This window comes from Trichomycterus rosablanca, chromosome 27 (genome assembly GCF_030014385.1).
Source record: "Trichomycterus rosablanca isolate fTriRos1 chromosome 27, fTriRos1.hap1, whole genome shotgun sequence".
NCBI lineage: Eukaryota > Metazoa > Chordata > Actinopteri > Siluriformes > Trichomycteridae > Trichomycterus > Trichomycterus rosablanca.
Genome location: NC_086014.1, coordinates 2,579,791 through 2,595,133, shown reverse-complemented (window position 1 = coordinate 2,595,133; position 15,343 = coordinate 2,579,791). Strand labels below are relative to the sequence as shown.

The window sequence follows — 15,343 nt, the reverse complement described above, 5'->3', positions numbered from 1 at the left end:
ACCTCCCTGACTAAGACCCTTCTAACTCAAATGCCTTGGGTGGCACGGTGGCTCGGTGGGTAGCACTGTCGCCTCACAGCAAGAAGGTCCTGGGTTCAGATCCCTGGTGGGGCGGTCTGTGTTCTTTCTGTGTGGAGTTTGCATGTTCTCCCCGTGTCTGTGTGGGTTTCCTCTGGGAGCTCCGGTTTCCTTCCACAGTTTATCCAATTAGGGTTGCGGGGGGTACTAGAGCCTATCCCAGCTTTTCAATGGGCGCAAGGCACACAGTAACACCCTGGAGGGGGCGCCAGTCCATCGCAGGGCAGACACACACACACCCACCCATTCACCTATAGGGCAATTCAGTGTCTCCAATTAACCTGACTGCATGTATTTGGACTGTGAGATTAAACCCACGCAGACACGGTGAGAACATGCGAACTCGGCACAGAAAGGACCCGGACCGCCCAGCTTGGGGATCAAACCCCTGGGGATCAAACCCAGGACCTTCTTGCTGTGAGGCAACAGTGCTACCCACCGAGCCACCATGCCGCCCGTGAGGTGAATTGAAGATACTTAATTGTCCATGACTGTGTTTGATATTAAACTTGAACTGATGGATCTTGTGTAAGCAGTAATTTCTTGTCCTGTCATGCATGTAACCAAGGCGTGTAAAACATGACGTTAAAATGCTCAATTTGGCCATACGACCAAATCTAGAAAGGTTGTGCCAAGCTTATTTTTCTATTTCAAAATTTAAGTAACACCCAAAGCCTTAAAAATTGTTTTATAATCTTGACCTGATCATAATCTGATCACAGAGATCCACAAACTCAGGTGTATGTGCATTTTCAAACCACGTCCCATCAATTCAGATGAGAATAGATTAATTCCAATTACGTTCTACACACATCTCAGGGATAATTAAGCAAACAGGCTGCACCGGACCACCATTTGGAGAGCCACAGCAAAGGGGTGTGAATACTTGTTCAGCTCTCTCTTATACACTTGCATCCCTGCAGTTAAAGTCTCCAGGTCCCATGTTAGCGTTTACGTTAATGCAGCACTACTGAAATATTGAAGGTGGGTGAATTTGCTCTCGGCACTTAACAAACAAACCTGGATTCTCATCCAGCGCTCAGGCTCTCTCCCCTCCCTCATTATTTTTCCTCCGCTCTCTCTCTCACTCTCTCTCTCATGCGCTCTCTCTCTCTCTCTGGTGTAGTTGCGAGTGCCACAGCAGCAGCACAGCGAGAGTCAGCAGTAGGGGAGGATGGCAGCGGAATGGAGCGCCGGCGTTTCGGCCCAGCAGACAGTGACCCCCGCTTAGCAGGCGTTGCAAATCGAGTACCAGGATTTAGGCCTGCATCACTCGGCAGACCATGGCGGGGTACACCAATGACGAACAGAGATGAAGAAGCACCACAGGTAACACCGTCATGTAAATAAGCCTCGTTCTCGATTAACGTCGTTCATCTGTTTTTCTGTTTAACATACGTCTCGTCTTCTCTGTGTGTCTTCATCTGTAACCCTGATGAAGGGTGTCCACTGCACAGAGCACTGCAGATAAGTGTGTGTGTGTCTGTGTGTGTGTGTGTGTGTGTGTGTGTGTGTTTTAAGATTGTTTAGGAACACATGGTAGCTCTTATTTAAATAATACACCAATCAATAGCTATTGTTTACTGATACTGGTGTTTTTGGAACTCGTTCTCTCTCTCTCACACACACACACACACACACACACACACACAAACACACACGTATACTGCATCAAACGATTTATGCCCTGGTACAAGAAACTGGCAGCAGGCCATGTGTGTCATCCGCACCGGACACTCTTAAACAATGGAAAAGATGAAATACACCTTTGTCCTCTAGCTGTACTGTAGCATCTTATCAAACCTTTAATGGTCTCACCAAGAAAATCATTTTTAAAAATGATTTATTTGCATTTCTTGGTTTCCTGGGACTAAACCAACAACAAACAATTCATATTTTATAGTGCGTTATTTTTTAATGAGCTTTAGAGTGTTGGAGGAAACCGGAGCTCCCGGAGGAAACCCACACAGACACGGGGAGAACATGCAAACTCCACACAGAAAGGACCCGGACCGCCCCACCTGGAAATCGAACCCAGGGCCTTCTTGCTGTGAGGCGACAGTGCTACCCACCAAGCTTTGTATTAAAACTATATTTAATGATGTATTTCCTGAATGAATCCAGAACTGATTGTCAGACCAGACTTAAATTTAGGATTGACCCTGACAAACTGGAAGTCTTTATGTACAATCAAAAAGAGTAAGGGATCTTTTTCAAATTGGGTTCTAAATTGGGTAAGTATTCATTATATCTTATTTTAAAGATCTTGTTTTAGATGTAAAACCTCGTTCTGTATTTTTAAAAAGAAAACTAAAGGACTCTTTCATTTTAATTACATTACACTAATTAATCCCACCTAACAGCTTGATTTACATTCAGACCGAGTCTTTGCTAGTAAGGCTTAGACTGCAAAATCTCGGGCCAGTCAGGGGTCGACACCGAGCGAACGGCGCGGTACACACCATTTGTTCAGGCTGGTCGAGGTGAATCAGAGTAAATCAAACTATTGATTTTTTCAGCCGGACACTAAAGGTCGTCTAAATCCTGTTATGGACCGTGTGATTTCAGTGGTCGTACATGATTATAACATGTCAAACTGTATATGACCGGTATATGACAGGTATAACATTGTAGCCAGATTTGTATAGCAGTTTGTGATCATGTAAAGTTCATCTTAAATTCTATAATGGAGATTTTAGATTCCGGTTTATTTCTGATAATGTTGGGTAAACAAAATCAGTGGAAACATTATTCATAAAAAAAAAACGTGACTGAAAGAAGAAGAAGAGTTGGGCGCATAGGTGGCACAGCGGTAAAACACGCTAGCACACCAGAGCTGACATCTAGAACTCGTCGGTTCGAATCTCAGCTCTGCTATCCAGCAGGCTGGGCGCCTACACGAACGACGATTGGCTTATGCAATTACAGCCTCTGGTAGCTGATTGATGGCGCCTGCACAGAGACGAGGGATAATGTGTTGATCAGGGTGCGGCTCTCCATACACAAAGCTGATCCACATATGAACTCTCCTTGTGCAGGTAAAAAGATGCAGACGGCTACTGCACACGTGTCGGAGGGGGCGTGTGTCAGGCGAGTGGAGATCAGCATCAGTAAAGAGTAAGCGTAATGCAATTTGGTAATTGGATGCGCTAAAGTCGGGAGAAAAAGGGGAGAGCATGCATAAACAAAATAATTAAAAAATATATATATTAGGAATGTCATACATTAGTCCTCTTTTTTGGATTTTAATTGGAATAAAATCTGTAAATGGCTGAAGTCTGTGTGTGTGTGTGATTGTTGGCAGGTGAGTTGTGGTGACGCGGCCTTGCGAGAGGCGAGGGCGGAGCTTACAGAAGTCCGAAAACGCTGGCAGACTTTCCAGGTGGAGATCGAGTCCCTACATGCCGTGGTGAGTTTACAAACACTCATACACACTCTGGTGGAACTATCGACCACAGCAGTGACTGGGATCATTAACTGCACCCTTCCATTTATTCTATTATTTAATTTATGAGTGTAATTTAATAACTGCCGTGAAACGTGACACTTTTCTCAAAAAATCTGTGAAATCTGTGATTTCGGGCAAACAAGGTCCGTGAAATTAAGCACATTTTACCATGAATTTAGTAGGACCCTGATTATAGTGAATTATGAGCTACAATGTACTCTCCTCTGAACATTAATGAGTGACGTGAACCTAGACTCCTCCACCCCAAACCTAGAGCTTTGCTTATACACCACTGACCGTGTGTGTGTTGGTGCAGGAGCGCAGTCTGCAGAGCTCTCTACGACACACACAGCGTCAGTACTCACATCAGCTGAGGGATCTGTCCCGATCTGTGTCCCAACTGGAGACTGAGCTGGAGGAGGTGCGTGAAGGACTCGCCACTCAAAAACAACACCACAGTCAGCTGCTTAACACCAAAATGAGGCTGGAGACAGAGATCGCCACCTACAGGAGACTGCTGGAGCATGAGGAGGGCAGGTGAGGAACATTTAACATCTTTATATAGGATGGTAGAGTGGTAGTAGTTAGTGGTAGTACTAGTAATGTCTAGTAGTTTTAGCAGTAGTAAAAGAACCACTCCTAGAACCAACTGACGTTGAGTTTCAAGGTACCACTGTAATTCCTAATTGACTCAGTAAGCTATGGAGGTAGAGCTTTGCTGAAACATAAAGACAAATGAACAGTTTTTCATTTGTAACAGCCTCCAAACTGTTCCTAGCACTGAGCCACCTTCGACTTGTGCTAGCTCAGTAAAAGTCCTGTTTTCTCTCTCGGTAGGTTCCTAAGTGTGGACAGTCAGGCACAGAAGCTGAAGCCCTGGAGACCCTCGACTCAGCAGAATGGGGTTTGTAACGGGTTTGAGATGGATGTCGACCAAATCACCTTCACTGTCAAATCAGCCAATCAGAGCCCATCGTTGCACCGCCCGGACGGTCTCGTCATCCGCACAGGTCTTTACTCGCACACATACAGTCCCTGACAGAAGTCTTGTCGCGTAAGGACATAGTAACTTAAAATGGTATATAACTTTATTTGTAATCAATCAATTGTTACAATAAATGGTTCACTTTAATGTCAAGGGCTTTCACATTAATAACTGGGTGCAAAATGAAACTGTCAAAAAGTGTCCTGATGTCCACAGCTTGATAAAGCCCATAACATCTGTTACGACAAAGTCTTGTCGTGTCTTTAAATGATTCAACCAATCACAGATTAGAGCTTCACCTGGGACAAATAATGTAATTAACACATTCCCAGGTGTGTATAAAAAGAACCCCAGCACACCAGACTTTCATGTGAAGTGCAACCTGACCTCTGACAACATGCCAAAGATTCAACCACAAACCAAAGTGCTGATCATCAAGACCTTAAAGACCAAGTCTGCTGCTGAGGTGGCAGACATCTTTAATGTATCCAAACGTCAAGTGGAGAGAATAAGAAAAAGATTTCAAGAAACTGGGGACGTTCATGACAAGCCCAGGTCAGGCAGACCCCTTAAGACAACTGTTCGAGAGGACCGTTTGTTGCTTCGACAGTCTAGGGCCAGCCCTTTTTCAACTGCAGCGGAGCTACATGAGAACTGGTCACCAGAAAATGCTGTATCTACAAGAACAGTTTGTCGAATTCTTTCACGCAGTGGTCTTCATGGCCGAATTAGTGCTCAGAAACCAGCATTAAACAGAAGACAACAAAAAAATCGTGTCGCATTTGCCAAGGCCCACAGCTTGCAGAAAGGATGGACAGTGGAAAAGTGGCAGAAGCTTGATTTTTCTGATGAATCATCCATTGAACTGCATCCCAATCGCCGCAAATACTGCAGAAGACCTGTTGAAACCCGCATGGACCCAAGATTCACCCAGAAAACAGTCAAGTTTGGTGGAGGAAAAATCATGGTTTGGGGTTACATCCAGTATGGGGGTGTTCGAGAGCTCTGCAGAGTGGATGGCACCATCAACAGCCTGAAGTATCAAGACATTCTTGCTGCCCATTACATTCCAAACCACAAGAGAGGGCAAATTCTGCAGCAGGATGGCGCTCCTTCTCATACTTCAGCATCCACATCAAAGTTCCTGAAAGCAAAGAAGATCAAGGTGCTCCAGTATTGGCCAGCCCAGTCACCAGACATATACATTATTGAGCATGTCTGGGGTAAGATGAAGGAGGAGGCTTGGAAGATGAAACCAAAAAATGTTGATGAACTCTGGGAGTCCTGCAAGACTGCTTTCTTTGCCATTCCAGATGACTTCATCAATAAGTTATTTGAGTCATTGCCAAGACGTATGGATGCAGTCCTCCAAGCCCATGGAAGTCATACACAATATTCATTATTTTTTCCAAGGCACCATGACTTTATGTTCTAATGTTATTGTAGCATGTTTGTGTATTCAAAATAAAGTATATGTATAATTTCAACATTATTTTTGTATACGACAAAACTTATGTCCAAGCAAAATCTGACCTTTCTGTCCTAATTAAATGATAAAACTCAATGAATGATACAAAACTTTCTTTTGGTATAATAAGCATAATCTAGAGGGCTTTGCCTTTCATATAAGCCAGTTCTGATTTCAATTGACCAACTACAAGTCAAGTTATTATTTGTTGTTCCTACAACTTGGATAAGCGACAAGACTTCTGTCAGGGACTGTACAGAGATTATTTATACAGGGTGCTTATAATGCGTACATAAACAGTTACACATTACAAGCCTTGGACGCTCCCTCGTTATTCAGTCGTTATGCAGTCAGATTATCATTTTGAAATAAGGCACCTCATTAGGCAGCATTTTAAGGGGTCTAAGAATTCTTCGAGAGAGAGAGCACAGAGAATGGTGTAAAACGCATCTATGTAGAGAGATCACCAGGTTTTCGGACACACCCCGGGGACACTTATGTTGCTTGTACACTGGATGTTTTTCTGAAGTCTCTGGTTCGAATCTCAGCTCGGCTGGGCGCCCTCTAGCAGGCACACAGTGTGTGCATCAGACAACATTGGCTTCTAATCTGATGGAAGGCAGCATGTGTCAGGCAAATATACCCTCCTCAGATGAGATCAGGCTCCCCAGCAGCGGAAGACTAATTGGATATGCTAAACTGGGAGAAAAAGGGAGGAAATGCATAAATAAAATAGCAAAAAAAAAATTGATTTTAACCTGCATTAGTATAATGTTTGGAATAGTGTGTCCTAAGTGGACAGTGAGTGTATTTTACTCTAATTAATAAACAAGTGTATTCATTCTTTATACAGGGGTATTTCATTGACATTTTAGCCAGAAAGTGCTGCTAAAATGACTTTCAATTTATAAAAATTTAGAAAAAAAATGTTTACAAGTGGAATTAGAGCCTCTTTCCATCGGCTGGTATTTTACAACACAATATGGTACGCATCCAAATCCAGAACTAGCCGTACCCCACCTAATGCGCTATTGTTCGTTTCCAGTTGTGCAGGCGAACCCGTGAAAGTTCCCTGAAGGTGAGGCTGTGATGACGTTCTCCACCAGAAGCTGAGAGCAAACACACCATGATAACTGTAAACAGCAGCAGCCACAACAACAGGACGGTTTTCAGTTTGCCTCACTGGTGCTGTCTCACTCCAACGCTGATTCTCTTTGACCGATCAGTGGTCTGCCCTGTTCCTCGCCCTATTTATACAGCCTGCTTCGGTACACTTGTTCCTTGGTCAATAAGGCTAACCGAATTTAGCACAGGTACTTGGGTACAGTACGGGTCACTGGACAGTGGAAACAAGCAGTAAATGTGTGATTAGGGATTTAAACCCTTGCCGTAGCAGAGTGTACCGTTGTTTTCATTTTTTTAGAGTTTAGCTCTTATACTCTGTATGCACGAAAGCCAATTGCTGACAAGCATCACTGGCTGTGTCCCAATCTACCTTATTCTTTAGTAAACCGTTGTTATTGTACAAATGACAACACACAAACAAACTCCATCCTTTGTCTACACAATCACCTTCTGATGCATTTTTCCAGCGTCGTACCAACTTTTTAATGCCGTCAGCAAAAAATGTTTTTGGTTGAGCGCGTAGCAACTGATGCAGCGCTGCTTTCACATCATCGTCACATTATAATCTTCTTCCCTCTAAAGCTTCTTTATTACACACAAATACACACATCAGACCACACAGGGCTACAGAAACTCCAGGATCACCCTTCATAATATTATTACCTCAAACACACCCACACACGGTTCACTGAAAAGAAAATAACAACACACAGTTATTTATATTTCAAATAATCAAGCTGTCAACACTAAACAGCATCATAAATATATACAGATTAGAAACAAAGACAAGATACTTCATCAAATTAAATCCATTCAGGTCACTAACGGGATGCAACATGCATAATTAAATGAATTCAACTAAAAATCAACTAATTAAATTAAACGTTGGTGCATTATCAGTTTCACCGCAGGCTCACAGGCAGACTGGATGTAAGGGCTGCTGTCTTACCTTTAGATGTATTTTCTTATTTTAATAGACTAGAAATATCCTACATTAAAACCATTTCTATTCAGGCTGTGTTAGTGGCTTTGAAGGTAAATGAAGACTTGTGGGTACACTGGTAGCAGACAGGCTGATGTAAATTTGCAGGGCTGTTAGTGGTGCCTCTACCAGATGTTTGTAGTTTTACACAAAAATATTAGTCGTAATAATGAATAAATAATAATACTTCACTGATAATCATTTTGTTTCTGTATGAGCCACGTCTTTAAAATCCTGTTTAGAAAGTGGTGAGACCCACAGCCTGAAGATCCTCCATCCTCGCTCCACCTTTCAATCATTCAGCAGTACTGGACAGCTTACCTTTCCTCCTCAGCCAATCAGCAGGCTCCTGTGTGTCTGGTCCCACTGGCTTTATTTATATTAAATCCTTAACTTTAATTCACCCACACACACACAGGTCTTAGCTCTCACACAAGCGGTACCGATAGCTTGATCTGCAGATACTCCTACCCTAAAAAGTGTGTGTGTGTGTGTGTGTGTGTGTGTGTTCTAGAGCCGATAGAATGCAGTAATGGTGAGATCAGCACAGTGAAGACCAAGGAGATCGTGAAGGGCGATGTGGTCCAAGAGAGTGCAGAGGGACACGGGCGAGTAGAGTGAGTAAAACGCATCCTAAATACTATAGTACTTACCTATGTTACTGTCATATACTACACATCACCTTACTCAGTTAGTGTAAAATACTCCCAATAGCTGGGCGGCACGGTGGGTCGGTGGGTAGCACTGTCGCCTCGCAGCAAGAAGGTCCTGGGTTTGATTCCCAGGTGGAGCGGTTTGGGTCCTTTCTGTGTGGAGTTTGCATGTTCTCCCCATGTCTGCGTGGGTTCCTTCGGGAGCTCGGGTTTCCTCCCACAGTCCAAAGACGTGCAAGTGAGGTGAACTGGAGATAGTGATATAACTCCAAAAAATGGCTGAGGTACGAGGGTTTAGTAAGTGCTAATACTGTATAATAAGTGTGTCCACCTTTTCTGTTTATGTAACAGGACGGAGAAGATCGATAAAGTGATTAAACAGTGGGAAGGATCGTTTTTTCAAGGCAACCCCAAACTGAGGAAGAAATCGGTGTCTCTGCGCTTCGACCTCCACATGGCCGTGGCAGATGAGGGACGAGCTCAGAGTGAACAGTACAGTTTACCAGATGTAGAAGTTCGTCTGGTGATGAAACGATCTCGGAGCATCCCTTCTATAACACAGTGACCTTATATAGAAAGCCAATGGGGTCAAAATGTGTGCAGGTTAATATCACGTATACTTACACACCTGAATCGTGTGTGCCAATGTGGGAAATGTGTTCGCCTAAAAAAAAAGAACCTGATCATGTTACACTTGGGTTTTATGCCTGTGTATGGTGGCAAAAAAAAAACCTTCAGTATTTATCATTAGGACGAGAAAAGTAAATCATTCAAGTACATCGAACGACATGCTGAAAGGTTTATTTTTTCTGCCTGGCCGCAAAACGCCACCATACCGTGCAGTTCCACCTGACATGATGAGATTCTACTGGAGGTTATGAGAAATACTGACTGTTCCTTCCTACAGTGCAGTCTGATACTGTAATATTTTATTAATGCTTCAGCTTTTGTGTTGTAGGTTTTCATTTAAAGTCGCAGCCGGCGTGAGTATTATGTTTCTGGTTTGCTTATAAGTTGTTTTAACCAAAGAGAAAATGAACATGATTGTGCATCTGTTTATTCTAACAGCAAATCTGCTAAAGCTATTATATGGAAAGCCATTGGGGTCAAACTGTGCAGAATTATCCATGTTGAATACAGATACAGACGCGTGTAGCAGTTAGGACTGGATATATGTGCTTCTTATGCCTTATACATATCAAATATAATTAGGAAATGACTTCTCACTGCAGAATAACGTCTTGGATGGCAGGACTTGACTGTGCTGTGTCTGATTACATTTTGACTCTTGATTGTAAATGTTAATGGCAATATTAAAATTAGCTTTTCAAATCATAAGCCGCATTCTTTTTTTACGCCCAGTGTTTCCCAGGACCCGCTGCAACCCTGACCAGGATAGAGGTAGATTAAATAAAATGAAAATACATGTTTTGTGCTACATCATATTCTGTCAGTTTATCCTGCTGACCTGCATATAAGATGTGGATTAAGACATTACAATTAATATCTGAATTTATTTTCTATTAAAAAATAGTAAAAAATACTTAATTCTGGGTCACCTCTCACATTAAAAACATCAGTATTATTTACTTAACATCAGGTAGGTACTTTTAAGATTTTTATCATATATAACATGACATATTTGTCTAATAAATTGCATGAATTAACAGTCGATTTATTCTTAAAATTCTAATAATTTTTTAGCTTTTTTTAAATTGGAATCTTCACAGAAACTGTCACTTCATTTAAAATGAATTGTACAGATCGTGGGTATCTGAGCTGATTAGTCGGTGCTTTAGTCAGTGTTTGAATTTAATAATTTAGACCGTTCCATCTGCTTGGTAAATGACAAACTGTGACCACCCCAACTACAGAATCTGCATGAAAAATCAGGAGACAAAGCCATGTCTGCAGAAGTAGAACAATTGCACCCCAGCAAGGAGCTTTTCTAGAGCCTGTAAGGTGAGTTCCATAAACATTTTAATATGAACATATGAGCAATTGATAGATCAATTACATCAGGATTTTTTATTTATTTATAGGCCGTACACAACAGAACTAAGTGATTCATTTATTACAGGATGATTATTTGTCTGTAGCATTATAATAATCATTAGAAATTAAGCTGATACTTAGATTTTTGCAGACCAGAGAAATTAAATACATACAAATTAAAATATATTTGTTTTACATAAACAGATGGGGGGTAACTTTATTGTATGGGGGTTAATTTTATACTTATGTTCACTGTGCTTGTAAATTTGCTGTTATATTATTATAGGGATTTTTATTGTGGTGTACAGACTGCACACTCAGTCCCTGGAGCTCATCACACATTTCTTGTGTTTTAACGCCATCTGGTGGCTCTGATTGGAATTCCAGTTTAAGAAAAAAAACTCGTTTATGTTAATACTGGGTAGAAAAGCCTCTATGGCGTGAATTCTACTGTACAAGATTATGGAAACATTCTCTTGTCATTTAGTTCTGGATGGATTATGCCTGGCATCCCAGTGTGGCAACAAGCCACGTTTTGAATAGGACATAGTGTTAGTAAAGGTAAATGAATGAATGTTATTTTGTTAATATCTAAAATATTGATGATGTGTTTACTTGGTTTGTAGTTTTTGTGGTAATACATTAGATTCCCCACATCCCCTAGTCTAAACTAATCATGATGTTAAATCTAGCAATCGTATTTAGTGTAATAATTCATGAGTTTCTGTATGAATTTGCTATTAAATATTTATACAGTATATTTATTTATTTACATATAAAATTATTTATATATATATATATATATATATATATATATACCGTATGTAGTTACATTAGTTACATTAAATTAAACGTTTTCTTCCTCCTGACCGCTAGATGGCGCGCATGCGCTTTAAGGTGCATTGAAATGCACTATTTACTACACGTTGTTGTGTTGGGACACATTGAGCTTCTGATCTAAACTCGGACCCTCCAGTTTACCTTCTGTTTTACCTGTAAGTGCAGTAAATCAACTAATCTGTGTAATAAAGTTGTTTGGAGTCCAAACAGAACGTGTAATAATCATGTATAAAGCGGGATTTTAACCGACACGCTGGATTCATGTTGAATAAGACTGGTAATGATGGTCTGCTGACTGTTCAGCTGGTCTGACCAGCGATTAAACCCCCTGCAGAGCCACCAAAACCAGTCTATTACCAGCTAAACCAGCTTGGCTCATGCAAAAGTTTTAGCTTCAATGGGGTGATATGATAATAACATAATACCAGTATGTCAGTACATGGTGGTACAATTCTGGGATTGATTTCCACCATGTTTTGGAACAAGACTGCTGGGATTCACTTTTATTAACCGTAGAACATTAAGGAGATTGGATACTGTTGTTGCATATATGATCTGGTCACTGTCAAAGTCTTTATTCGAGTGCTTCAGTGTCCAGTAGTGGTGTACTTTACACCAAGAGTTCTCAACAGAAATCCTAAAGACCATAGCTCAGTTCTGTGCTGTGTCTCTTTTTTGTTGCCGTTATTGAAGTACTGACACCTAAATACACTTACTAAAAATGTACAGTAATGCTTATATTAGAGTATTAATTTATATCAGTTCTAATGAATCTATTCAAATATATCATAGTGTAACTAACTGCATAGTTAAATTACATATGAAATTAAATTTTCATATTTCTACTTTACAAGGCTACGACAATAAGCATTGTGGGATATTAGAGGGATCCTGGTTACTGTCCAGGCCTTCAGACCCAATTTCTAGTCATGAAACTTCACAGCATCTTCACTCATGTAGTCTAATTGATTTTCTTTTCAGTATGGCGTTGGTGCCTTATGATGAGAACGTCCTGCCTCCTCTCCTCAAACTCCACTCAACTTCAGCCGAGTTCTCGTTTGCCAATCGCCAAATCCGATTAGTTCAAGACTGGAGCAGACTGGGTGTGGCTGCCGTCGTCTGGGATGCGGTGAGTTGAAGGTTAATGATTAATATTAATGATTTATAAAATAAATTATATAAAAAAGTAAGGTGCACTTGTACACATCACATATAAAAGAACTGTGGATAAACGTTGAAATTAAAATGTTTACGTGCAGATCTTGTGTGCAGGTTTTATTTAGAATTTGCACCAGTAGCTACAGTGTCCTGTGCTCATATGTGTTTCAGTTCTTCAGTCTGACTGATGAATCTGTTTCTGTCTCGTCGTCTCTCAGGCGGTGGTCATGTGCATGTACCTGGAACTGGGTCACGTGGATCTGAAGGGCAAAACTGCCATCGAGCTTGGAGCGGGCACAGGACTAGTGGGCATTGTTGCAGCGCTACTTGGTGCGAGCTTTTTTTTTTTTTTTTTTTTCATTTTTGTAATTGGGACGTTGTAGCCTAGTGGTTTAGGATTTTTGTATTGGACTAGTAATCGAAAGGTCTGATTAAATAAGGTACTGCTATTGACCCCCAGTGCCCAACCTCCTGATGCTCTGAAGTGTGTAACGGCGTGTTTGGAGGAACACACTGCTCTCTTAGTGTTCTTTAATCAGACAGTGGATGTGGCTCCTGAAACAGCAAGGATGTGATTCCCAGTCTGTCCTTCCCTTCCTCAGGCGCAGTCAATCGTGCCAGTTAAGTGGTGGGCTAGAGCAGGAAACCCTGGGTGGGTCGCAAGCCAAACAAAATGAGTCGCAGAGAAAAATAATAATAATTAAACAAATTAATTTTAACAGGAACTTTGACATGAACACCCCCTAGTGGAGGCTTTACATTACAACTTGTAAACAACAGTGGGACCAGATTGCCGCCATTGTCATTAATTGAATATATTTTGTTTTGTGTTTCGTTTTGATAAACAAAATGTAGGTTGCTTGAAAGAAAGTATTAGAGTATTAGACGGCTGCACCCCATGAGACCTCAGAAAGTTATTTTAATTATGTGAGTATTTAATTGCAGCCCCTTTTACAACAAAAATGTATTTTCACCGTGCCTGTGTTTCAGGAGCTGATATAACGATCACAGACCGGAGGCCAGCACTCGAGTTACTGGAGGCTAATGTAAAAGAAAACGTTCCTTCCCACCGGCGCGTGGCGGTTCAGGTATCCGAGCTCACCTGGGGAGAGGGATTAGCACCCTACCCCTCGGGAGGTTACGACCTCATCCTGGGAGCGGACATCGTTTACCTGGAGGAGACGTTCTCCGCCCTGCTGCGCACTCTGGAATATCTGAGTTCGGAAAACACGGAGGTCCTGTTGTCGTGTCGAATTCGGTACGAGCGAGACGAGCGCTTTCTGAGCATGCTGGGTAAACGCTTCTCAGTGCAGGAGGTTTATTACGATTCACAGAGGGACGTTCACATCTACAGAGCTGTGAAACTGAAGATCAAGACTGAACTGTAAAGATGCAAAACCATTTAATATAATGATCACGGTGGCTCGGTGGGTAGCACTGTTGATTCCTAGGTGGGGCGGTCTGGGTCCTTTCTGTGTGGAGTTTGCATGTTCTCCCTGTTTCCGCGTGGGTTTCCTCCCACAGTCCAAAGACGTGCAAGTGAGGTGAACTGGAGTTACAAAATTGTCCATGACTGTCTGATATTAAACTTGAACTGATGAATCTTGTGTAAGCAGTAACTACCTGTGCTGTCAGGAATGTAACCACAGTGTGTAAAACATGACGATAAAATGCTGATTAATAAATAAATAAATAAATTCAGTGCTTTGGATAACTGCCCATTATGTCTCGGCTTAGGCTCATGGACAGATGATTTTCCATTTTTCCTATGAATCCTCTAGAAGTGGAACTCATTGTTTACTGAAAGATTCCACAATAATCAGCCATTGTTAGATTGTTTTATCAGCAGTATAAATGAGACGTTGTTGTGATCAAATATGATCATATTTTTGATCAATAAGTATAAAATTGCCTCATGTTTGTTGACTCATACAAACCATCTAATGTCCACAAGATGGCATACTTTACTATTATGGGCACCAGGCACTAAATCTGTATGGTTGTAGGAAATATGGGGAAAGCTGATTCATAAGACCTTGTATTTCCATTGCTTAGGGGTCCAAGTTTTGTGCTTTTATACCATTATTGCCATGAATTCCAACTTTTCAGGGGTTCAGTTGTGTGGTCCAGTTGTGTGATTCAGTCGTGTGATTCAGTCGTGTGATTCAGTTGTTCGATTCAGTCGTGTGATTCAGTCGTGTGGTTGCTCTTGTGGCTGTGCTACTTTTGGTGCATTTATTAACTACCCTCTATAATGATTTCCATTCCTTTCATTGAACTTTCACCTTTACTCTTTGCTCATGATGTTTCTCTGTGGTTTATTTGTGACCTTTAGATTTAAAAAGCTTTCTACACTTGTCCAACACTTGTATTAGATCAGGTTGTAAATACCCAGATCAGTGCTAGGACCAAGTCTAAGATTCTTATGTAGACCAATAACATGCATTTACATTGTTTGGTTATCTGAGCTGTTCAAAATACTTAAAAATACATTTAAAAATCAGTAGCCATCCTTGCAGATGTAGTTTGACCTCATGGAAACTCTAATCCAACAGTGTAATGCTCAAAGTAATGAGCCTTTCCTTTCCTGGCAATGCCAGCACTGTTTGTG

General features: G+C 41.4%; 2 protein-coding genes across 2 annotated transcripts; both read left to right on the top strand.

Annotated features, from left to right (window-relative positions):
* The first annotated feature begins 1,241 nt into the window (after positions 1 to 1,241).
* Positions 1,242 to 10,071, top strand: krt222 (keratin 222). Its single transcript, XM_062989810.1, has 6 exons — positions 1,242 to 1,407; positions 3,383 to 3,487; positions 3,843 to 4,063; positions 4,364 to 4,536; positions 8,601 to 8,703; positions 9,091 to 10,071. Exons 1-6 carry the CDS (start codon positions 1,264 to 1,266, stop codon positions 9,302 to 9,304), a joined length of 960 nt encoding a protein of 319 aa, XP_062845880.1. The 5' UTR covers positions 1,242 to 1,263; the 3' UTR covers positions 9,305 to 10,071.
* A 1,577-nt stretch (positions 10,072 to 11,648) lies between these two features.
* mettl21a (methyltransferase 21A, HSPA lysine) lies at positions 11,649 to 14,433 on the top strand. The gene is made up of 4 exons (XM_062989770.1): positions 11,649 to 11,729; positions 12,556 to 12,703; positions 12,951 to 13,062; positions 13,723 to 14,433. Exons 2-4 carry the CDS (start codon positions 12,557 to 12,559, stop codon positions 14,118 to 14,120), a joined length of 657 nt encoding a protein of 218 aa, XP_062845840.1. The 5' UTR covers positions 11,649 to 11,729; position 12,556; the 3' UTR covers positions 14,121 to 14,433.
* Positions 14,434 to 15,343: the final 910 nt, after the last annotated feature.